At 32.5% G+C, this 24,916-nt stretch overlaps 4 protein-coding genes across 4 annotated transcripts; all 4 read left to right on the top strand.

The window, feature by feature from the left end:
* Positions 1-841, top strand: LOC108997294. Its single transcript, XM_018973498.2, has one exon. It carries the CDS (start codon positions 149-151, stop codon positions 803-805), a length of 657 nt encoding a protein of 218 aa, XP_018829043.1. The 5' UTR covers positions 1-148; the 3' UTR covers positions 806-841.
* A 4,825-nt stretch (positions 842-5,666) lies between these two features.
* LOC108997308 (late embryogenesis abundant protein At1g64065-like) lies at positions 5,667-6,293 on the top strand. The gene has a single exon (XM_018973516.1). The coding sequence runs from the start codon at positions 5,667-5,669 to the stop codon at positions 6,291-6,293; it is 627 nt and encodes a 208-aa protein (XP_018829061.1).
* Positions 6,294-8,341: 2,048 nt separating this feature from the next.
* On the top strand, positions 8,342-9,276 carry LOC108997293. The gene has a single exon (XM_018973497.2). It carries the CDS (start codon positions 8,505-8,507, stop codon positions 9,120-9,122), a length of 618 nt encoding a protein of 205 aa, XP_018829042.1. The 5' UTR covers positions 8,342-8,504; the 3' UTR covers positions 9,123-9,276.
* Positions 9,277-16,236: 6,960 nt separating this feature from the next.
* On the top strand, positions 16,237-20,701 carry LOC108997345 (late embryogenesis abundant protein At1g64065-like). The gene is made up of 2 exons (XM_035693872.1): positions 16,237-16,317; positions 19,831-20,701. The coding sequence occupies exons 1-2, from the start codon at positions 16,237-16,239 to the stop codon at positions 20,485-20,487; spliced, it is 738 nt and encodes a 245-aa protein (XP_035549765.1). The 3' UTR covers positions 20,488-20,701.
* Positions 20,702-24,916: the final 4,215 nt, after the last annotated feature.

Raw genomic sequence — 24,916 nt, 5'->3', positions numbered from 1 at the left:
TATATATAGCACATATCTCTCCCACCACAACCACAAACATCTCTTCCATCCACTCATCCTGAAAAAGCAAACAAAAGATCAAAGAGATCATATATATAATTCGAAGAGTTCATTTCTTTTCACTTTTCGAAGTAGCAAATCAAGCGAAATGGCCGAGAAGACAAATTACCAGCCTGCCTATCCCTTGGCACCAGCAAATGGATACCCCAGAAGCGATGAAGAATCGGCGACCTTGAACCCCGACGAGCTACGCCGGAAGAAAAGGATCAAGTTGGCCATATATATTGCTATATTTGTTGTGTTTCAGGCCATAGTCATCGCTGTCTTTTCCGTCACTGTGATGAAAGTCAAGACCCCTAAGGTGAGGTTGGGCACGGCCGTGACGTTCCAGAACGTGAGCACTAGCACTCAACCTGCATCGCCTTCCTTTGACATAAGCTTCACAACCCAAGTTAGGGTTAAGAACACCAACTTCGGTCCCTACAAGTATGACAGGGCCACTGTGGCGTTCATGTACGACGGCGTGACGGTGGGTGAGGTTAGTATTCCTAAAGGAAAGGCTGGGATGCTTTCGACTAAGAAAGTTAGTGTTAGTGTTAATGTGAATTCAAAAGCTCTGCAAAGCACATCGAATCTTGGAAGTGAGTTGAGTAGCGGGATCTTGACGCTGAGAAGCCATGCCAAGCTCAGCGGGAAAGTGGAATTGATGTTTGTGATGAAGAAGAAGAAGTCCGCCGAAATGAACTGCACGATGAGTATCAATTCAGTTTCACCGAATGAGCTCCGATATTTGAAGTGCAAGTGAAAACTTAATGATCAGCCTGTTCGTTTTGATCAGTAATTTCTTATTTCTTTTATTTCATCTCCGGTCGATCTATATATATATATATATATATATATATATATATATATATATATATATTTCATATTTGATATATGTTTGGTTGCTTTTATTCTTATATATATACTGAGAGAATGAAAATAAAATTATCATGAGTACATACCTCTATATCTTGGTATTTAGTTAAATATATTTTTTGAGCAATTAAGATGTGTAAATCTGACATATTCTTTTTGAAAAAAATAAAACACATCATTAAAATATAAATTTTTCATGTAAATCTGATACTTATTTTTTTTTTTTTTTTACAAAGTTTACACGATAACCTAAAAATGTATTATCCAATATTACTGGTATTCTTTTTAGCTCACAGACAAAAATGCAAAGTATCCCGTGCATGCAAATTCAATTATTAAAGGTGATTAACGGTCGGTTGCAAGTGTACGTGATCAACGACCGGACAAGCCGTTGAAGTCACTACCGTAATCGTTGACTTGGCCGCTCGCAGGCCACACTCACAGCGCAGTTTAATTTAATTAAATAAATTTTCAAAACTTAAAAAAAAAAAAAAATCAGATTTCAAAAACATGAGTAATTCAACAGAAACGTGAAATGAAATCAGACGATATATAAATAGTAATAAAATAATTTGTGTTAAGATGTTTTATGAAATTTTAGAAAATGAAAGAGAAAATTTTAAATAAAAATATTATAAATTTAAAATTTATTATAATATAATTTTTATTTTGAGATTTTAAAAAGTTTAATTATTTTTTATATTTTATTTAAAAATTTAAAAAAATTATAATGATTAGATAAAAAAATTTAAAATTTAAAATTAAAAAATATTTATATTTATAATATTTTAATATTAAAATAAAATAAGATGAGATAAAATTCTCTTCCCATATAAATCGGGCCTAAATGATATATTCGAGATTGTGACCCCTCTGGTCATGTCCGAAAAACGATACTTTCGGTACACGACATTCCGAATACAACGGGTCCAATGAAAACAACTCCAGTTGAAAAAAAGAAGGATTTGAATTAAAATTTAAAGGCCCAATACTTTAATCAAGAATTGATTAGACCGGTTTTTTCTTTCTTTCTTTACCGACCGGGGGAGGGGTTTCTACTTTCTAGGCAAATTTGGGGGCATATATGTAGCCCAGTTGCATGTGGGGGCCGGGATTCGAGTACCCCTCATAAGGACCTTAATTAATATCATCAGGCCGAAAGAGTTATCACTTTTACACTACATATTATATATTATTTCTTTATTATTTTCTTATTAAATTAAATAAATTATTCTATTCATCATCCATACATCACACCTTACTAAGTAAAAAAATAAAAATAAAAACCTATTAGTTAATCAAGAACTTCTCATGATTATTTCCAGTTGTGTTTTCATTTTCAATCGTACTGTAATATATATTTGTCATTGTATACGTATATAATCTCTTAATTTACTTCACTATATATTAAAATCAAAACTTCTTAAAATGTATAATATTTTAGTAATTATTGGTCAGATAATATATATTTCATTATATATAGTAAAGGAATTATAGAAGTAATTCAAGATTTTAGAAAATCCAACATATAATATATGTATCAGTTTTAGAGATACATAGCAACCGAAAGCAATGGAGGATTGAATATTATTGGTGTTGAGTTATAGAAAACGACATTTTGAGGCTTTTAAAAATCTAGCTAGCGACAAACTAAATATCTTTTTAAGACTTAAAGCTAAATATAGATGATTTCCTTCGACAACCTATAATTAGAATACATCATTAAATTTTTACCAGTACTCCTTTAATGCAAAGGTAAATAAGTTCACAATCAAAGAAAGAGAAATAAAAATTTTTCACAAAAATATAAATTTACAAATTAGGTTAATTTCATCTAATCTGTTATATATATTTTATAATAAAAATAATTTTATAATCTGACATACCACATTAAACGATACAAATTTATAAGTTTATTTGTCTGAAATCTCTTTGTGAATAAATTATTTTTCTTTGAAAACCCAGCCCATTAATGGACAATTTTGACACACTGATTGTGTCTCTATTGCTATTTGTGCATGAGAATCATTCTCCACAACTCATGTAACATTTTGTTCAGTATTAATATAATATCATCTTATAAATGGTGAGAAAAAAAAAAAGTTTTGAATTAACTCAGCTAATGAAAATTGGATCAGTTGGATGTAAAACATGATGTACTGTCGAACAACATGACACATGTTACACATTGAACAGTTTCAAAAGCTAGTGGTCTGTGAACAGTGTGTGTAGGATTGTATTGTGTATCTTTTATCAAATGGACAAAATAACCTGAGGGAGAAATTTAATAGAAATGATATTTGTAGTTATAGAGTATGTAAATATAATACATTATTTTTTAAAAAATTAAATGAATATAAGATTCACATAAAAAATTATTTTTTTAACAATAAAATTTACTATTTTTTAAAAAGAACGTGCGATATTTACTTAATTGACCATGATCACATTAGACATCTCTCCTAAGGTAGTGGAGACACTAGAGACCTTTAGGCTGATCTTCGTAAGTTAGAGTTGATATATAAGAGCACTAATATTAGACTAGGCAAATGTCAAAATCGAAAATATAACTAAGTTTTGTATAAATGATTTGTATTGGACTAGCTAAAAACATTTAGTTTGAACTTTGAGCTACCTATTCATCCATCAAACCTATATTTTATTCACAAATAATCAACAAAATTTTATTAAATTCTTTTTAAAACTTTCATTAGTAAACAAGTCTATGTCCAAATTTTTCAAGAAATATTTTTTGTAAATAAGGTTATATTATGTTCGATAATTAGGTTGATATAAAAAATAGTTAGAAAACAATAATCTTAGATAAAAATTAAATTATTAATTAATATATAGAGTATATTTGTAAAATATAAAAAGAAATATTATTAAAATACATAATATTATATTATTATTTTAACTTTAGAATTGATAGTCCAATATTAATATCTTTAATAATTTTAACTTTAGTTAAAACCTTAACTTTTAGGCTTAGTTTGGATTGAGAAATACTCTTAATTCATAGACTACGTTTGGATGTTGAACTAAATTGAGTTGAGTGGAGTTAAGATGATAAAATATTGTTAAAATTTATTTTTAATATTATTATTATTTTAAAATTTGTAAAAATTAAATTGTTTATTATATTTTGTGTTGAAATTTTAAAAAATTGTAATGATGAATTGAGATGGATTTAGAATCCAAACGTATCAGATTTATCTCATCACATCATTATAATTTTTACAAATTTTCATATAAAATATAATAAACAATTTAATTTTTTTAAATTTTTTAAAAAATAATAATAAATAATATTCTAACAATATTTTTTTTAACTTTTAACTTTCGTTTCATCACATTTCATCTCATCTAATCTTATTATACAATTTTTTTTTTTTTTTTTTTTGATGTATATACAAACCTAACCTTAAACTTTAGGGGACCCCTACTGTTGTTGTGGGCAAAACGAGTTGACACAAGGCCTAAGGTCTGCCGGCGATTATTAAAGCTAGCGTACGTACTTTCCAAAGGCCGCCTATCTCACTGTGTAATGACTGTAGACCTTTTTGCGTGTGTTTTACGTTTATATATAGGTCCCCTTGCCATTAGCCATCCGGTAGTTGGTGCGTCGTTCTCGTTTCTAATTTGTCACTTTTTTTGTTATTCTTTTCCCCCGAACGAACGGCAGAGCCCTACCGATAAATTAAGGCTACGTTTAGATATTAAAGAGTTAAAATCATTTATGAATATTAATTAAAAAAATAATAAATAATTTATAACTAATAATAAATTATTTGGAATAGTATTACTGTACTTTCTCAATTTGCTCATTTAGTGTAATCTTAGTGCAAATTGTATTTTTTTAAAATATTTTTAAATATATTTAAATATTTTTAAAAAATAAAAAATATATATACTAATAGTCAATTTCCTAACCATCGAGTAAAAAAAATTAAAAATAAAATAAAATATATTAGCAATCAAATTAAGGAGGCAAATTGAGAGGGCATAATATCATTTTTCATAAAATTTAGATAATGTTTAGTTGTACGATCATGATGAATGGATGGAAATGGTTGAAGAAAGCCTAGAGAACTTGGAAGGAAGCTCAGTTTTAAGGCTCCATTTAGATATTTGGAATATTTCGGAATAATAGTTAAATGATTTATAAATAATAGTTAAATTATGATTTCAGCTAGAAAAATTTTACTAATTATTCTCACACCACACAACATAGATAATTTTTTATTTTTTTATTTTTTTCTCTTAACAAATACATGGTGTATGAATGATGAGTAGAATAATTCAATTAGTTTAGAAAAATAAATCAAAAAAATAAATAAAAACAAGTGAGGTGTATGGTGTGTGAGAATGATGAGTAACAAAACTCTTTTTAAAATATAATTTTTGTTTTTGGATTTAAAAAAGTTAAAATTATTTTTTATTTTTTGTTCAAAAGTTTAGAAAATTTATAATGATTAAGTAATAATTAATTAGATGAAAGAATTAGATATTTAAAATTAAAAAATCTTTTATATTTAAAAATATCTGAAAATACATTTATATAAATTAATGGGGCTTAGACAATTGGAGATTAGGACCCCATCCTATTTATGTAGAGGCCTATGAAATAAAAGAAAAAAGATCTCTCAAGAAAGCTCTAATATGTACGCATAGAATATATGGCTGTACATAACTCTCCTTAAACAGTACTTAATACATTTTCTTTTCACAGCTCCAAGAGATCAAGAATGGCTGAGAAAATCGACCAGCAGGCAATAAACGAGCAAGCTAGAAGCGATGAAGAATCATGCAGGATGGAATCCAAGGAGCTTCGTCGAAAGAAGAGGATAAAGTGCATCGTTTTATTCATTATCGTTCAGATTATACAGACTTTGATCCTCTCACTCACTGTAATGAGGGTCAGGACGCCTAAGGTCAGGTTGGGAACTGTCACGTTCCCAAATTTGGTCACCGGCACTCAGTTCATACCTTACTTTGACTTGACCATGATGGCCCAAATAAAAGTTAAGAACAGGAACTTTGGACCCTACAAATTTGAGAGCACCAATGCGACGTTCACGTTCCAGGGTGTAACAGTGGGGCATGTCCTTATTCCCGAAGGCAAAGCTGGCTTTCTTTCGACGGAAAAGGTGAGTGTGACATTGAATATGAGCTCGAATGCACTCATGCCAAGGTTCAGTCGAAGTCTGGGAAGTGAGCTGGGTGCTGGGGTCTTGACCTTGAACAGCCAAGCAAAGTTGAGTGGGAAGGTGACATTGATGCTTGTCATCAAGAAAAAGAGGTCTGCCCAAATGAACTGTACCTTGGCTATTAATTTATCAGCCAAGACAATCCAGGATTTGAATTGCAGGTGAAAGGACTTTTGGTTCATGTGTGTGCGTGTGTATGTGTGTTTTTATTTTTTATTTTTATTTTTTGCTTGTTCAATAATTTTGTATTTGGGTGTTTTTCTTAGCATAATTTGCATGTGTTTTATTATATGTACGAAGTGATTAATTATGTTTTGGTTATATTAATGACTTCAAATTTAAGAGTATTCGATATGCTTGTGTGAAAAGAACGTTATTCGGACAACAAATATATCATAGGATTCAATTTGTTAGAGAGTTTTAAAATTAAATTCTGTAACAAATAAAATCATATCATGAGAACAGTGTGATCAAGAGCAAGTTCTCCACACCAGCTAATTGTGAGCATTGTTTTTCGAATTTTAAGCAGAAAATATATAACAAATGCCCTAAAAATGATCAATTTACAGGAAAATTTGTTAACATCGGAGCTGATGGGAAATAGAGAAAAATTAACCAATTAACCTCAAGATTAATCTTTAGTACTAATTGAATATTTAGATTTGTCAAAAAATGAAGATAAATACAAAACGAGATCATTTCATGACAATTTTTTTTAAAATACAAAACTCGATCGAGTACTACAGATACCGGAATAGCCTCCCAGCTCGAGAGATCCCCTCTTCCCTCTATGTCGCTCAAACCAATTAAGTAATAATTACTAATTAGCTTATTTGGTTGTTGAAGCGAGTTCATTTTATCCTAAATTAATTATTGATGAATCTTACTACTTTTTCAAGTTTTCGTAAAAAAATTAAACTCATATAAACTTATTTCATACATTCAAATGTTAGAAAATGTATTTTAATTATAGTCGTAAAAATGAAACTTCAATAAGTGACTATTTGCTGGCATATCTATAAACACCAGTAATATAAATCACATTAAATCCTCTCTACTTTACTATCACTTATGTAATTGTCAACAAATGTATATTTAATTACTGTCGTAAAGATATACGTGCTAATAATTATCGGCACAAACATGAGACGTCAATAATGTCTATTTTTACCAGCATCTTCATAAACGTTGGTAATAAAAACTTTGAAAAATTGGCCTTTTTTATAATGATGAAATTTATAAAATACTACTATTTACAAATCAATTCAAATCATTTAAAATCACCTTAACATTCACATACAGAGTAAGATCATATTATCATATTGGGCCGATTATGTTCATCCGAACTAGTTTCAGCCATTAAAAAAATACAATAATACATTATACATCAAGTGTTTTGTTTTTACAAATTTTTATTTAAAATTACAAGCATTTAAATTTCCCCGCGGGGGTGGTCCTGTCCCTGCTACTCAATAGATTCGTTTCGGTGTCATATCATGACGACGACAATAAAATAAAAAAAAAATAAATAAAAGATGATTTGAGCGTTTTAATATTTTTTAATACGATTTAATGTGACATATTATATTATAAAATTTTTTTTATTATAAATTAAATACCAGATTATCTAAATCAGACTTAGACCTAAAACAATAAAAAGAGAATAAATTAACTTAATTATGAACTATTATTTTTTAATAACAATAATATTATGCAATTACATTAATTTTCCATCATGCTATATATTAACTGTGAGTTTCTTAAAAATACGATTTCATGAATATATATTAGTTTTTAATTGAAATCTAGAATGCAATTTCTAGCTATTAATATTATACTAATTAGAAAAAAAAAATAAACATTTTCAATAAATTTCCGAGCAATAATTATGCACTCAAATTCAACAGGGGAATGGGGGATCTTAAGTTGGTTGAATTGTCCACCTTGTGACTACACGTCTTTCATGAGCAAAACGCATAGCAGCACAGTATAATTGGTTCACAATTATTCACTCTTCGAGAAGACACACCACTACAAAGTACAACGACCATCTAGAAGTCAGCAATTCCACCCGCCGTGTTTGGTAGCAGAAGAAAAACTCTCCGTGAGTATCCGTGTTTTTAGATTCTCTCACCTTTTCCTGGAAGCTAACTCTAAACTCATCTTTCACCCTTTGAGTCCCGATAAATTAATTTCCAAACCCTATATATATGGCCCAACACTCCCCAGCCAATTATCCATACAAACAATCACCTTCTAATCTCCTAGCACCATTCAGTAAAAGGATTAACCACAACAATTTTCGAAACTCTGTATTGTATACACTGCTCGAAACAAAAGAAAGAGCCAGAGAAAACGAACCAACAGGTGTATCAAATGGCACCAGCAACTAAGCAGCCAAGCAACGACGAAGAATCGGCGATTTTGCACTCCGATGAGCTCCGCCGGAAGAAAAGGATCAAGTGGGCCATATATATTACTATATTTGTTGTGTTTCAGGCCATAGTCATCGCTGTTTTTTCCGTCACTGTGTTGAAAGTGAAGACCCCAAAGGTGAGGTTGGGCACGGCTGTGACGTTCCAGAACGTGAGCACTAGCACTCAACCATCGGCCTCCTTTGACATAAGCTTCACAACCCAAGTTAGGGTTAAGAACACCAACTTCGGTCCCTACAAGTATGACAGCGCCACTGCCGCGTTCATGTACGACGGCGTGACGGTGGGTGAGGTTACTATTCCTAAAGGAAAGGCTGGGATGCTTTCGACTAAGAAAGTTAGTGTTAGTGTTAATGTGAATTCAAAAGCCCTGCAAAGCACATCGAATCTTGGAAGTGAGTTGAGTAGCGGGATCTTGACGCTGAGAAGCCATGCCAAGCTCAGCGGGAAAGTGGAATTGATGTTTGTGATGAAGAAGAAGAAGTCCGCCGAAATGAACTGCACGATGGGCATCAATTTAGTTTCACCGAATGAGCTCCGATATTTGAAGTGCAAGTGAAAACTTCAGGCTGTTTTAGCAGTAGTTTTAATTCCTGTGTTCACTTCTTCTGGTTTTGCTCTTATTATTATAATTAAATTTCGTGGGAATACATGTATTTTGACAGCAATTTTCCGAGCGCATATACGAAATAAAAAAGGAAATGCAAGAAAAACCCATGATTTGAGTCTTGAGCCAAGAGTGCGTCAAGTAGTCTCTCTCAATGTTTTGAATACTGTACTGGTCAAGATACTGGAACAAAATATTTTAATACAGATACCGTTTCGAGTTAACGTTTCGGGATAACATTTCGAGATAGTCGATATATAAATAAATTATATATAAAAATTATATTCCAAAATAATAGTCTATATATAAATAAATTATATATAAATACATATATATAAATTATAAATAGTCTAGTCTGAATTGAAGGTTAAAAAATAAACTTGTAGTTAGAAAAAATGAAAAAAAAAACACTGGCCGAAATTGAGGCCGGTACAGGCCGAAATTGTGGCCGAAACGGTACGAAATTCACAATACTGCTCTCACTACTCTCACTACTATTTTTTATTTTATTATTATTTTTTATCTACTTTTTTTACTATTCATTACTTTCTCATACTTTTTACTATTATTCAATATTCTATTATTATTTTTTTATTATTTTTTCACTTCTATTCACAAACATTATCAATACTTCTTATATATTCTCACTACCCAAACGTAAGTCACAGATCACTAGGATAGTTGGGCAGCTTATAATAGTGTTGTAATCAGCAACACCACGCCCATCGTCGGCTATGACCAAATTAGTTATGTATTAAGCGGACCGATTAACATTAAGAGCATCCAGATTGGTCTATGTATATGTATATATAAAGTTATATTTATATAATATGGCTCTAAAATCCTCTATATTGACTTATGCATATCCAAATATTTAGCTAGTTATGAACAATACTTATCTAAATTTGGATAACGCCTATTCACTCCACAAAACATATTTTACGGTTGGACGGCAAACGATATCATGTGAATTTATCTTTTCTAATAAGAATGAAAGCTATGGATAAAAAAAAAAAAAAAGAGAGAGACTGTTATAGCTACAAAGAAATTACACAAAAGTAATCACACAAATTGACGTGATTTCATATGATCTGTTAGATCTACTTTACAATAAAAGTAACTTTACAATCTGACGAATCACGTGAAGCCATATTAATTTGTGAGATTATTTTCATGTAATTTATTTATGATTAAAATATTTCTCTTAAATATTAGGTATGGAGTCAACGTCTATGTCTCGCAACTCTAGAACAAGCAAATGAGAAAATTCTTAAGTTTTGACTTGGTGATGATAGCTAGCACTTGTGAATCTGTGGTCTTGAATGTAAGCTTCAAATAGTTAGATCAAAATGAGCTCACGATCCAACTCGACTGGGCCCAATTGCATTCGTACTAGGGGACGGATCCCTTAAAATAAACAATGAGGCAGTTTATTGGGTTTTCGGCTCATCGAGTATTACATTGGGCCTCGTTCGGTTTTTCCCTTATTGATATTCATTTCTTTTTTTTTTTTTTGTAAAGATATTGATATTGATTATTAATAGAAAAATAATATTTACAGCATTCATTTTTAAAAAAAGTCAGTAAATATAGAATTAACATGAAAAAAATTAAATTTTTAATAATAAATTTCATGTTTTTATAAAAAAAAAATACACAACTCATTACTATATCTAACGTTAGTTTTATTAACCTATCAATAAATTACTTTAGTTCAAAATGATCCTCTTTTTGGGCCGAGAAGGATTGTGGCAAGTTCAGAACAAGCTTGGGCTGTCCAAAATGTTAATTACCCTAAGAATAAGTCTACGGTGACTGGACTATTTTCTACATATGGGTTTTGAGTTGATGCCCGTAACAGTTAAAAGAAAAATTATACTTAATTAAGTATAGAAAAATTCTACTTAATAGTTATACATTACACGCATGTTAATGGAAAAAAATAAAAAATAAAAATCCATGTCAACAGGTCATATGTGGTGAAGGGCTGCTGATGAGTAGAAGAACTATTAACAATATTAATTTGCTGTCATTAATAAATCTATTTGCAAATCTGTAAAATATATATATTATCGAACAACTATAATATAAAAAATAATATTTATAATTTTAGAATGTGTAAGTCATGCGCAATCCTTTTAAAAATGGTGGATAAATATGAAACTCATTGTTGGGGGAAAATACATTGGCCCATAAATTGGATCCAACCTATCAAGATATCACTAAGGACAAAAGATGAGACAAGATAAAAAGAGGACTGCACATGTCAGAGAGGATAGAAGGGACATGAGTGAGACGTGAGGGCTGCACATGTCAGGAGGGATGGGGGACAAGAGAGATATTAAGGCCAAAAAGTGACAGGGTCAGAAGAGAAGACAAAAGGATCACGCAAAGGAGATTTACCAAAGGCAGTCTAACATGTACAGTAGATGGGTCAAACAAGCCTATAAAAATGGATGCCCGGATTGCCTTAAAAGAGACTTCTGAACTGACGAAAAAGAGACCATCCGGACGAATGAATCGATGGAAATATACATAGAGAAAGAGCTCTAACTTCTCTACACAGTAAGGCAGGAGGATCCATGAGTGATTGTAAATATATATATATATATATATATATGTTATATTGGAGACTTCTCTCCACAAACCCTGTGGATGTAAGCATATTGCCGAATAACGTAAATCTTGTGTCGTCTCTTTTTATTTTCATAGCACTTATTTTTCATTCACTGTCATGGATGTACAAGCTGCCGCTAGGGGTGATACCCGCCCCCTACGGGCCGGGGCCACCCCTCCCCCGCCACCCACCCCCGCATATGCGGGGGTGAGATTTTTTTCCCCGGACCCCGCCCCCGCATGGGCGGGGGCGGGGTCCCCCGTCCGCTGCCCGGGGTGCGGGGGTGGACCCCCACCCGTCCGCACCCCCGCACATGGTACTGGGCCGGACAGTACTTTTTTCTGGGCCCTAAATGGCCCAAAATCAGTTTTTGGGCCCCTTTGGGCCCAGAATTCGTTTTGGGCCACTTTGGGCCCATTATTTAGATTAAAAAAAATATAAATTTAAAAACAGAAAATAAATAATTTTTTTTTGATAAGTAGATATTAAGTTTTAACTATTAAATAATTAAGTAAAATTCATCACTAAGGCAGTAAGACACTATGCTACAATAAATAGTTTACAATTATACAAATTAAGAGAACTAATAAACTATTACACTATTACAAACTCTTCTAAAAAAAATAAATATTACAAATTGTATAATTAACTATTTTAGCAACATTACAATAATTGTAAATTAAGAAAATTAATTTTGGGGTGGAGCCGTAGTTGTGAGTTCACTGAGTTGTGTCGAATGTCGATTGCTGTGAGACTGAAAATCAATAAGTTAAAAATAAAAGTTAATAAGTCAAAAAACCTGAAATATTAATAAGTTAAAAATAAAACAAATTAGAATTAAAAAGTTATAAAAATGAAACAAAGTTTTAAATGCAAAAAAAAATTAGGGAAGAAATTATGCAAACCATGGCAATGGTGAGTCCAATACAAAAGTCATACTGCATCGGAGGTAGCCGTAGACGCCGTCTCATGTATCACTATAAGTATTAAATTTGAAATGAAATTAATGAATACCGATTAAATGAAAATAAATAATTGAAAATAAGAAATTAGAATAAATACCAGATCTAGACTGATCATCACCCTCCTCCTCGACGTCGGCCTCTTCATACTCAAGAACATCCGGAACATGAATTGGAGTTCCCTTGATCTAATTCTACGTGCAAATCAAAGTCTCCACAGTGGCAGGAGCTAATGAACTCCGAAATGAATTTAATACACGTCCTCCGGTGCTAAAGGCCGACTCTGAGGCTACTGTGCTAACAGGGATGGCCAAAAGTGTGCGGGCTTTCTCTCCAAGGATGGGATACTTCACAGCATTCACCTTCCACCAACTTAATATATCGAAATCTCGTGAAAATGGTAGAATCTCTGCTGCTAAGTATCTGTCTATCTCTGACTGAGCCTCTACAGAAGTCCGGAGGAAGGGGGTCTGCTCATACCTCTCACCCCACTCCAATCTACGCCTTTTCCCACTCTCGACTTCAGGAAACTGTGAGCCTGAGGCTGAGGGGGTAGATGTAGGTGCCGCAATATTACCACCCCGCAGGGTGGAAAACTCATCAAATAATCTAGTAAGGGTTTCCCGAACCCTTGCTGCAATAAGCTCCGCCCATATTTGCCCATACGCAAGGCCCAATCCAAATATCATGCCATACAACTTATACATCGGGTTAAAGACGACAGCTACATATAACAAAATATTAGCCCTAGTTAAATCTCTCCGATACTTGTCGTACTTTGACCTCATAATCAATGCCATCTCCCGCAGCCTAATGTGACCACCCGCGACCATGTCATCTAATTTCTTCTTTTACCCTACATATTTGCTGGCATACAACATTGGATGTAAGGTACAAAGTTCCAGATAGCCTTGTGGTGACATCGTAAAAAAGCCTCAAAAACTCTACAAAAATAGTTACAATTTTCCAATCATCAGCTACGGGTTTCCCCAATCCCCCGTGATCATCAAAATATTTTACATATTGGATATCTTCATCACCCAATAATGCAAATGCCAGCCTATATTCTTGGGCCGCCTCCAACATCAGAAATGTTGAGTTCCATTGTGTAGGCATATCAGTACAAAGACCCTTTCTTAGATGTTAGACCCGCAGATCTCGCAGCAACCTTGAATTTCTCCAACCTTGAAGGAGAATATCTCACCCATCGCACAGCAGTCCTAACTCGAGCAATCGAGTCATGAAGATCTCTCAAACCATCACTGACAATCAAATTCAGAATATGTGCTGCACATCTCACATGCAGACACTCACCACCCATAAGTGTCTTATTTGCCTCTCTAAGATAAGTTTTCAAATGTCCTAATGCAACATCGTTAGACGAGGCATTATCGACTGTGACTATAACAACTCGGCTCAAACCCCACTCTTTTATTGAAGCCTCCAAGGCCTTCCCAACTGTCTCACCCTTATGATTGGTGATTTTATAAAATTTTATAATTTTCTTGTGTAATGTCCAATGGCAATCAATAAAATGCACAGTCAAAGACATATAATTAAAATTTTGGATCGATGTCCAAGTGTCAGTGGTCAGACAAACAAATTGATCCGCCAATTGACCCCTCAACTTCTCCTTTTCAATGTAAAAATACTTTTTTACAACCTTTGCCATCGTGTGGCGAGAGAGAATATTAAACCTTGGTTCAAAGTAGTGAGAATACGCTTGGAACCCTTTCCCGTCTACAATTTGAAAATGTAGCTCGTCCATTATGACCATACGAGCTAGATGTCTTCTACACTCATCGGGATCATACTTAGTATATCCCCTCAAACTTGCACCCCCACTAGTCCCATCCGCCATTTTTTGAAGTCCAACTTCTAGCCTAGATTGGCTTTTATCTTGTAATGATTTTAATATTAGACTTTTTTTGCATTCCTCTTCTAAGTGCACCTTTAATTGTGAGGTGCCATGTTTCCTATAGTGGCATCCATAAATTTTGCCACAATGGTTACACTTGGCTTGGGAGTTACTTGAGTCACCACCCTCTAGTTTGGTGAAATAACTCCAAACTATTGAAGCATGTTTCTTGCTGGGCTTGGGGGCGGGGCAAGGTGCCGTAGGGCTAGGGGTAGGGGTATGAGTAGGAGGGGTAGGTGTAGGTGTAGGGATAGGGGTATGGGTGCCCTAGGCCTGAAAAGGAGAGCTCGCACTCGAATCCGCTGGCATATCCATGAACTAAAGCAAACAAGAAATCTGAAATAATAGAAAACATAACAACTATATAATGAACATAAAAGAAAAGTAGAATAAAAAAAAGTATCGCACTATCATTTGGTTATAAATGTAATAAAGTATATTAACAACAAATACATTATATGTTGTTAATAAAGTATACTCACTCTCACTACATGAGGAAAGAAAATATGAATGTTTCCTTTATTTAAGTAAGGTAGAAAAGTCCACATCCAACAAATTAAAAAATATTAACGAAGAAATGACATCTTTTTATTTATTTATTTATTTTTAAAAAATATTCATCTCTTAATATAACATCAAATAATTTTTAAAATGTAGTATTATGCATGGGTTGAAAAATGATATTTAGAGTAGATAAGTCTTGTATATTTTTTTTTAAAGAAAAAACTTGATTAGTAAATGTGAAACTTGCAAGAATAATATTTTTTTTTTAATGATGAATCTCATTTTTTTTAAAGAAAATCCTTAGTATACTTGTATAAATTATATCTAGCAGTACTAGTCTAGAATAGGGTATTAGAGGATAATATATACACACACAAAGTTAATTTCCAGATTTTAATGGCATGCAATTTCCTATTTATACATTGAGCCCTAAATTAATTTAGGGGTTCCAATATTTGAAAACCCTAAATTAATTTAGGGGTTTCAAAGATTGAAACCCCTAAATTAATTTAGGGTTTCAGATTTGAGCCCTAAATTAATTTAGGTGTTCCAATCCGAATTAATTACACAATCAAATCCAATCCAATCCGAAATAATTACAAAAATGAGAAAACAAACACAATTCACATGCATTTCACGGACTCATTCAAATTTCAAACCAAAACACATGCACAATCTAAGCTCCACAGCACACAATTCACAAAAATCTCATACTCCATCTCCGATAAACCCCATCCTTCCTCCAATCTCCATTAAAAATATAAATCACAAAAAAATAAAATAGGATAGGGTTTGAGTTTCTTACCTTCGAGTTCGGGATTCGGATCTTCGGTGAGATGCAGAGAAAGGGACCGGATGCGCACGGCGACGTTGAAGGAGACGCTGGTAGCTGGGTGCGGCGCCAGAAACTCAGAGAGAGGGAGAGATGAGCGGAGCTGGGTCACTGTGAGGCAACAGAGACAGAGATGAGAGAAGTGAGAGTCTGAGAGTGAGCGAGGGAGGGAATCCTGAAACGACGTCGTTTCATGCGTAGGTTTTTATATATATATATATATATGAACAGTAATGGCGGGGCGGGGTATATGCGGGGCGGGTGTCACCCCCATCCCGCACCCGCCCCCGGACAGAGCGCCAGATACGGGGCGGGTGACCCCGCCCCCGCATCTGGCAGACGGGGTGGTCCACCCCGCCGCACGGGTGCGGGGCGGAAACGGGTCGGGGCAGCGGGGGCGGGGCCCCGCTGCCCACCCCTAGCTGCCGCCGTACAGTCGCACCGAAACACTATCGGGAGCTCCAAATAATTCGCATCGCTGTACCGGGGGCATGGATTTACCCGAGCCTGCGAAACACGACATTAACACCCATATTAAAAAGTTAATTTTTTAATAATAAATTATACTATTTTTCAAAGAAAGTGCTTAGAGCTTGTATACCTTAAAACTAGATCTAACGTTACTCATAAAGTATTATAAAACATATTTTATGTGTATGTATTTTCTTACTTCATCGTAGTTCAAGTCAATTTCACGACTTAGCCAAGAAGTAAAGGCATAAGCCACTAAAATGCTGATTGCTGAAAGGTAAACGCGTATGTGTACGTGTATACATATACATACATATATATATATATATATATATCAACAATATAATAACGTGTAGAAGATTTCTTGGGTTTCATCGTGCTATCTTTTTCTTGTTTTTGGGACCCATGTGTCAATTATTAGTTCTTTCTTAAACCTTATCTTAATTAAGAAACCTAGCTCATTTATTATGTAGAGAATTCCATATAACCTGCATGATAGCTTTTGCACTAAGTTTGGGAAGCAAAAACGGTACTATACGATTCAAGGCGATTGATTTGGTTCATTATTGCCTTATCATACTAATAGTATTTATAAATTATTATATTATAAAGTTGGCATGTAGAGTATGCTATGCACATTATTTAAATAATAATATTTAATTTGTAAGATTTAAATTTTAAAAATTATATTTTAAATCAAATTATGTCATTACAATATAAAAGGGCAATACTAGAGATCTTGCTGGGGGATCCCGTTCAGGCATCCCGTTACTTTTTTTTTTAATTTTTTTTATGTAGTGATTAAGAAAATGTTGTTTAATAATATTGTGAATTTTTTTCTTTTTTTTTTAAATATTTAAAAGTGTAAAAAAAGGACTTAAAAAAAACACTTTTAAATATTTTTTAAAAAAGAAAAAAATTTAAAATATTATTAAACAATATTTTCTTAATCACTATATTAAAAAAATTAAAAAAAAAATTGCAACAGAGAATCCCCCAGCGGGATTCCTATCATTTTCCAATATAAAAACCTTTAAAATAACAATAATTCTAATACTATATATCCCATTATTGGTCCATACATGATCCTTCCCTTCCTACAGCTTTACCGGCCTGCCCGTTTTCATGCTTGCTTCATAAAGTTTTAGAGGGTGGTGCTGTAGAACCGATAATTCAATCGAAAATTCAAATGTACTTTTCTTCAAATTATTTTTTATATATCTTTAAATATTTTTTAAAAATAGAAAAAAAAAAGCCTTATCTATTATTTTTTTATAGGTACAACTTCATTTTCCATTTTTAGATCCGCATCCTCCATAGATCTTTCACACTACTTTTTTGAACATCACTCTTTTGGGTACTTCCACGCCAAGAAATCAATGCCCCCGGTGCCAGGTTGAGGAGGCCCGACCGGCCTTTTTGACCATACCCATTTCTATACCTTTAAGAATTGGAAAATGCTGGAACTCCCGCTGGGGGCTCCCGCTGAGAGCTCCCGCTGGAGCTCCAGTGTATTTTATTATGTGTTTTTTTTAATTTTTTTTTATATAGATATTTTTAATAATTTTAAATATTTTTAAAAAATAAAAAAATTTATAATATTATTAAATAATACTTACTTAATCACGAAGTAAAATATAAAATATTTTTTTATGATTTTTTATTTTACTTCGTGATTAAGGAAGTATTTTTTAATAACTTTTTTTTTTACTTCTTGATTAAGAAAGTATTTTTAATGATGTTCTAAATTTATTTTATTTTTTAAAAAATATTAAAAAAAATTATATAAAAAATAACTTAAAAAAAAACACATATAATATATACAACAGCCCCCAGCGGGAGCTCCCAGCGGGAGCCCCCAGCGGGGGCTGTAGCATGATCCTTAAGAATTTATTTGTTATACTAGCAATTATATAACGTGTAAAGCGCGTTTATCTATTTATCTAATTAAAAATAATATATTAAAAAAGAGTATATATTGTATAAAAATAATAAGTTTTTTTTTAAAAAATTAATTAATTAATAATTTAATATACAAGAACAGAAAAATAAATTTTAACAAGCATCATAATAATAACAAAATATTATAATACTATGAATAATATGAAAATTAAAAAATTTTAGATATTTTAACAATAGTTTTCTTAGCAAAATATATGAATCGTGTAGGATTCAACCACAATACTCAATGACTCAAGGAGTACTGAAAAAATACACAATTTTTTATTTCTATATTGTCCTCACATTTTTTCATCATTAAAATAAATATTTTCTATTTTAGAAACTCTAAAAATATTATAATAATAGAAAATCATTTTATCTAAATAATTTTAATTAATTAAGAATATTATAAGATTTAAATTATATTAAAAAATTTAATTATTTATATAATTTTACTATCTTAAAAATATTTAATAAAACTCTATCATTTATTTTATTGTCTAGTACTGTTTGTTACTGTAGCACATACGGTAGATTTGTTCGATACTGTTAATTACTGTTCATACTATTTGCACTGTTTCATTACTGTAGTATTATATACTGTTTATTACTATTCACGTCATAGCCACTTTTAAGTTAAAAAAAAAGGAGATATTGAGAAATACTTACAAATTAACGTGCTAAATATTCATATATGTGACTCCATGTCAGTTACTTAACTCATGATGTCATCAATCCCAAATGCCACCTCAGGTTAAATGTAACATTAATAATTATTTTTGAAAATTAATTTTATTAATTTATATTGAGCTACATGCATACTCCATAGGTTGTTGTACTTTAGCACTAGCATTGGTTTAGTTATTGGTTAAATACACTACTTTTTGCATTTTGATTAATCTATTTAAAATCAACCATATTATATTAATTATTATCTATATAATAATAACATATTATTATTATTATTGTTAGATTTCATTAAATTTTTTAATCTATTTTTCTAATGTGTATTTATAAAATCCATCCAATCAGTTCCATTTTCCTTTTTTATAATTTTAAAAATACATCCAAAAAATTTTAAACATCAAATTGCATAAAATCAACATCAACATCAATAAATCACATCAAATTATACAAAACATAAAATTACATCAACTTACAAGAGAACACAGCTAGCTCAACATATTTTGGGACAAAAAAGCCGGCCACCTCGTGATAGAGACCCGAAGGCCTTGCATGTGGCTGCTCCAAAATAAGGCCGCCAAGTAACGCATTCAACGCGGTTAGATTCTACACTGTATCACGTGCATACAATATCCCAGTCCTCTACGTACAGTACCTATATATATGCATATCTTCATTCTCCTCCAACGCCATTCCCAGTAATACCTCATCTCCTAGCTCAACCTTTCTAGCTCCTATTAAGTAAAAAATGGCATGATCATTCACTTCCTTTTGCACCCAGCAAAATGCACCAGAGAAGCGACGAAGAGATTGCCACGTTCAAAGCACTTAAAAAAGAACGAAGTGGCAAGTGTTTCGTTTATGTCTTTGCTGGTATAGTCATCTTGTGCCTCCTCACATTGATATTTGCCTTAATCGTGTTACGTTTTAGATTTCCCGACGTGAATTTGAGTTCGGTCGCAGTGAAAAATCTTAGGTTGTCTAACGTCGGCACTGCATCATCGTCTAATTCTTCGTTTAGTGCCACTTTGGTCGCCGAGGTGACTATCAAGAACACGAATTTCGGCCGGTTTAATTTCGAGAACAGCACGATGAGTGTGCTGTATGGAGGCATGAATGTTGGCGATATTCGAATAGGCCGCTGGAGTGTTAAGGCCAGAGAGACCCGGAAGATGAACGTTGCAGTGGAAGTAAGATCCAACAGGCTGTCAGATACCAAGAACCTTAGTAGTGATATGATGTCAGGGATGTTGAAACTGAACAGCTATGCCAGCTTGAGTGGTAGAGTGAATTTACTGAATATTATTAAGAAGAGGAAGATCGCAGAAATGAACTGCACCATGACTCTTAACTTGACAAGCGGTGCAATCAAGGATCTTCAATGCTAGGAATGTGAAGGTTTTGTGGATTTTTTGTTCCTATTTTCTGCATGATGTTTGTATTGAAATCGAGTTGTTTATAGCTAGCTAGGAGTCGTCTTCTGATTAATTGAGCTTCATGTTCAAGTCATGATTATTTGTTTACCAATCCCATACTGTTATAGCTAGTTTGGTGCTTCTGAATTAAGTTTGTAACTTGCCTTTTCTTTTAGGAAAAAGGGGGGCTCCCGTTCAATTTTTTTTTTAGTATTTTTTTTAACTTAACGACTAAGAAAGTGTTTTTTAATAATATTATAATTCTTTTAAAATATTTAAAATTATTAAAAAAATCATGTGAAAAAAAAAACCTTCAAATGTACAAGAGCCCGGCGGTGGGCATAGACCCACCTTTTTTTTTAGCAGGTTGAGTTTTGATAAAATTTTTGATAAACGGCGGGACTGGTTTGTTTTCGGAAAATATCTAATCTTATCTTATCTAATTATTATAATTTTTTTAATTTTTAATATAAAATAAAATAAATAATTTAATTTTTTTAAAATTTTAAAATAAAAATAAAAAATAATATTAAAAAATATATTTTAATAATATTTAATTTAATTTTTTAACTTTAATTTTAATTTATTTTATCTCATCTCATCTAAATAATAATGAGTTGTGAAATTATATATGTTAACATAACATGTTTTCTGCTAAAAGATACCCATAGTGTTCAAATTTCTCTAGTCCAGGCCTGTTCTATTTGGTGTGGGTCGATCTAGGCCTCGGCCTCGGCCCAGGGTACCCACCGCGCATATTCGGGGAAATGTTCTCTTTTCCGAATCGGCATAAAACTTGAGGAATAATCTCATATATTCCAAACCAACCACATCGGAAATGGCCGCCTTAAAATTGGAATGACTCAAATGGACATGTCGAAAGAAGACTGGACAGTTTCAAGGACTAGAAATTGTGGTGTTTCACGATGGTTTTAGTGGTCAAATAGAACAATCTCATGAACTTTTATCGTTGTCCTTTTATGTTGGCTGTGGCACCCCCCGAGCTTCGCATGGCGGCCTCTCTGCTTCTCTTCTTTGAGCTCTAGGAAGGTAATCCTAATTCCTAATGCTATGCTGCCCTCCTTCCTTTCTACATATATAGCCTATCATGCAGAATTTTATGTTCTGATACTTTATAGAGCTTCGTCTGCTTAATTTTTTATTTGTTTTTTCTTTTTCTAAAGTTTGGATTCATTTAATCTCAAAATTGCTTTCATGCTATCTGATTGCAAGGAAAACTACATGGTTTATATACATATGCATAAATAGGGGCAGGGAGGTTAAGAAGAAACCTTGAAAAGCATTGAAAATCGGATGTCATTTGATGATTCCTGAACAAACGAGCAATGCCAATCAGTGCATTAATCTGTTTTATTCCGCGTCCCTGCTATTCATTGGGGGTGAAACCTTACCGAGGGGCTTTGAAATATGCTGTAGATCTTGGATTTTGTAGTGCACCATGTCTTACTAGCCTCGAGGGATGGAAATTTCGTATCAGAAGTAGTGTTCCTGTGTTGGAATGCCCCCAGCTGTATTAATATCTAGGTTTAGCACGATGCACCATGTCTGGTTTTATCAGTCACTTTGCTCTCTTCTTAACAATGTCTTCATTGGAGTTCCATGGCATTTTAAAGGAAAAAGTGACCTGCACACCAAACTAAAAAGGAATAATTTTTCGTTCCCATTTCGCTTAATAAAGAAAATGAGCATTGTCAAATCACCACTTTTTTCCCAGTTTGCCTCTAACTCCATCTGTCAATCGTTCCCGAGCATTCCTCTACTTCCATAGCCTCTCCTATTCCATTTTCTCCCTTGCCAACTTTTGGGGCTCCTTCTAGAATTGTGCTTTGCTTCCATTTTACACCACCATATCTCAATCCCTACTTAATGAATGGCATCCATTGCTCATTAAAAGAAGAAGAAGAAGAAGAAGAAGAAGAATTGGCCATCCGTTTAGTTCTAGACCAAAAGACTACCATGTTTTTTTCTCTGAGAAAGGGTACTTTCTGCATATTGATTCTAAAATGCAATTAGCTGGCACAAAATTACAAAATAATTTTTGCTGAAAACAGTATCAGAATAGCTTCTATTTCAACTTCATCTTGATATATGCTTAGGTTCCGTTTGGATGTTTAGATGAGTTCAGATAAGATGAATTGTGTTCTTTATAAATAATAGTGAGTTAAGATGGTGAAGTGAGTTTTGTATGACCCACTTAAGATGAGTTGAGATGTGCTTGGATGTTAAGATGAGTTAAGATATCTTTATAATAAGTGAAAAAAATGTTGTGGATTCTACATGTAAAAATGTATTTAATTGAAAAAAGTTATAGGTCTCATATGTAAAGAAGAGTTAAGATGAATTTAGTGATCGGATAATTGAGTGTTTGGATGTTAGATTCGGTTTAAAATTAAACTGGACTGAGTTGATATCAATAAAATTAAACTAAACTGAGTTGATATCAATTCAGTCGGGACCTAAATCTTCCTTTTCAAAAGTTAAAGATGCTCAGGGCCCAAATTTTGGGGTATCAAATATCAATCGCTAGCTATTAACTTGCTATGGCTAATGCGTAATTCTTGTGGTTGTACGCATATGCAAGTGTCGTAAGCTTTTTTGACGAATGCTTTTAGTTTTGCCTCACAGAAACGGGAGGGATGAGGATGTAGGTCGATTTCAATCATGTCCAACTTTCTGAATCTGCTCTAGAATTCAGGTTAAACATTGTTAGAGGGTCTACAGATGTAAAGTTTTCGTGGTTTGATGCTTTTTTTGTTGGGAAGTTATTGTTTAATCTTTGCCCATTTTGTAGGCTAGTGTTGAGCACTTTTAAGCAAAATTTATCTTCTTCTCTTCTGGCCCATGATAATAACTTTCTCTCTGGCTCTCGCCGCATTCAGAGAATGCGCGGGGCGGGGTTCACAAATTTGGTAGCTGCATGTGGAGTCTGGGCCATCTCTACACACAGCCTTTCAACTTTTAAGGCTGTTTGTTATGGTGAGGTGAATGGGGCACGGGTTGTCAAGGTGTCTTCCCTCTCGTCTGTTTCCTTTCAATAACATATAATTGGCTATAATCCTTTGTCAACTACTGGTCAGTATCATGTCTGCAACCACAACGTTGTGTTTGCTGCCATTTGTTAAAAATAAATGTAAATATAAAAATTCAAAATTTATAAATAATATCACATCGTGTGAAAACTTCTTGAATTCTTGATAAAAATCTCAAAATGCTTTTTTTTTTTTAATTATTATTATTGGGTTTGTAAGGAAAATTGTATGTATAAGTTGGTGTAGATAATATACTTAATAAAACGCTTACATGATATGATTTAATTTGATTTGAAAAAAAAAATTTTAAAATTTAAATCTTATAAATAAAATCTTATTATATAATTGATGTACGTGACTCGCAAATAAACATATTCTTGTGAAAATAGATAAGAAAGCGAAAATGCTGGTTAAATAATTTATTTTTTTGAGATTTTTTTATATTAAAATTTATTAAAGTGAATATATAGGTTTGAAAAGTTGTTTGGATAAAAAGATCACATGCGAGTTTTTAATTTTTCTTATTATTAAAAAATGTAGACACTAGATAATATTTTTATATTAAAGGAAATTTGGTTTAAAAGTTGGAATTTTAAAAACAAAATAAAAATGAACGAGACATGGTGTATGGTGGTCCAATTTATGTACGTGTAGGAAGATCGATGCTGGCGTGATTATGTCACCTTAGCACTTTGTCTGAGGTGAATTTTTAGTTTTATATGAAAATTTATAATATTATTTTTAAATATTATTATTATTTTTAAATTTAAAAATATTAAATTAAGATTTTAAAAAATTAAATTATTTATTATATTTAATGTGAGAGTTTAAAAAAATTATAAAATGAGATGAGAACTTTATAATTTTATATTTTTATAATTTTATAATTTTTTCAAAGAGAAAATATACTTATAACCGTGAATTGCGTAACCGCCGCGTAATCGCTTTGAAAAAAATGAATAAAATATGAGATTCGCATAAAAAAAATTAATTTTTTAATAGTGGATCCCACTCTTTTTCAAAGCGATTACGCGGCGATTACACATTTCACGATTGTATGTAAAATTACTCTTTTTCAAAACATAATAGGACGAGACCGGTCTAAAAAAATTATTTATTTATTTATATTATTAAATATATAGAAAAAATGTAAAAAATATTACTAAAAAATACTTCTTTAAACAGTAACTAAAAAAACAAAAAACATTTATTGGGATCTAAACGTCGGTGACTAGCATTTTTCTTCCAGAGTATCCGCTCTCTGATTTCAAAACAACGGTTAATCCTTCGCCCGCCACGTGTACCTGAAGAGTACTTCAAGTGTCTTCTGGGTCGGACCGACTACTCATTCG

This window comes from Juglans regia, chromosome 9 (genome assembly GCF_001411555.2).
Source record: "Juglans regia cultivar Chandler chromosome 9, Walnut 2.0, whole genome shotgun sequence".
Classification (NCBI taxonomy): domain Eukaryota; kingdom Viridiplantae; phylum Streptophyta; class Magnoliopsida; order Fagales; family Juglandaceae; genus Juglans; species Juglans regia.
This window is presented reverse-complemented; position numbering and strand designations above follow the sequence as displayed.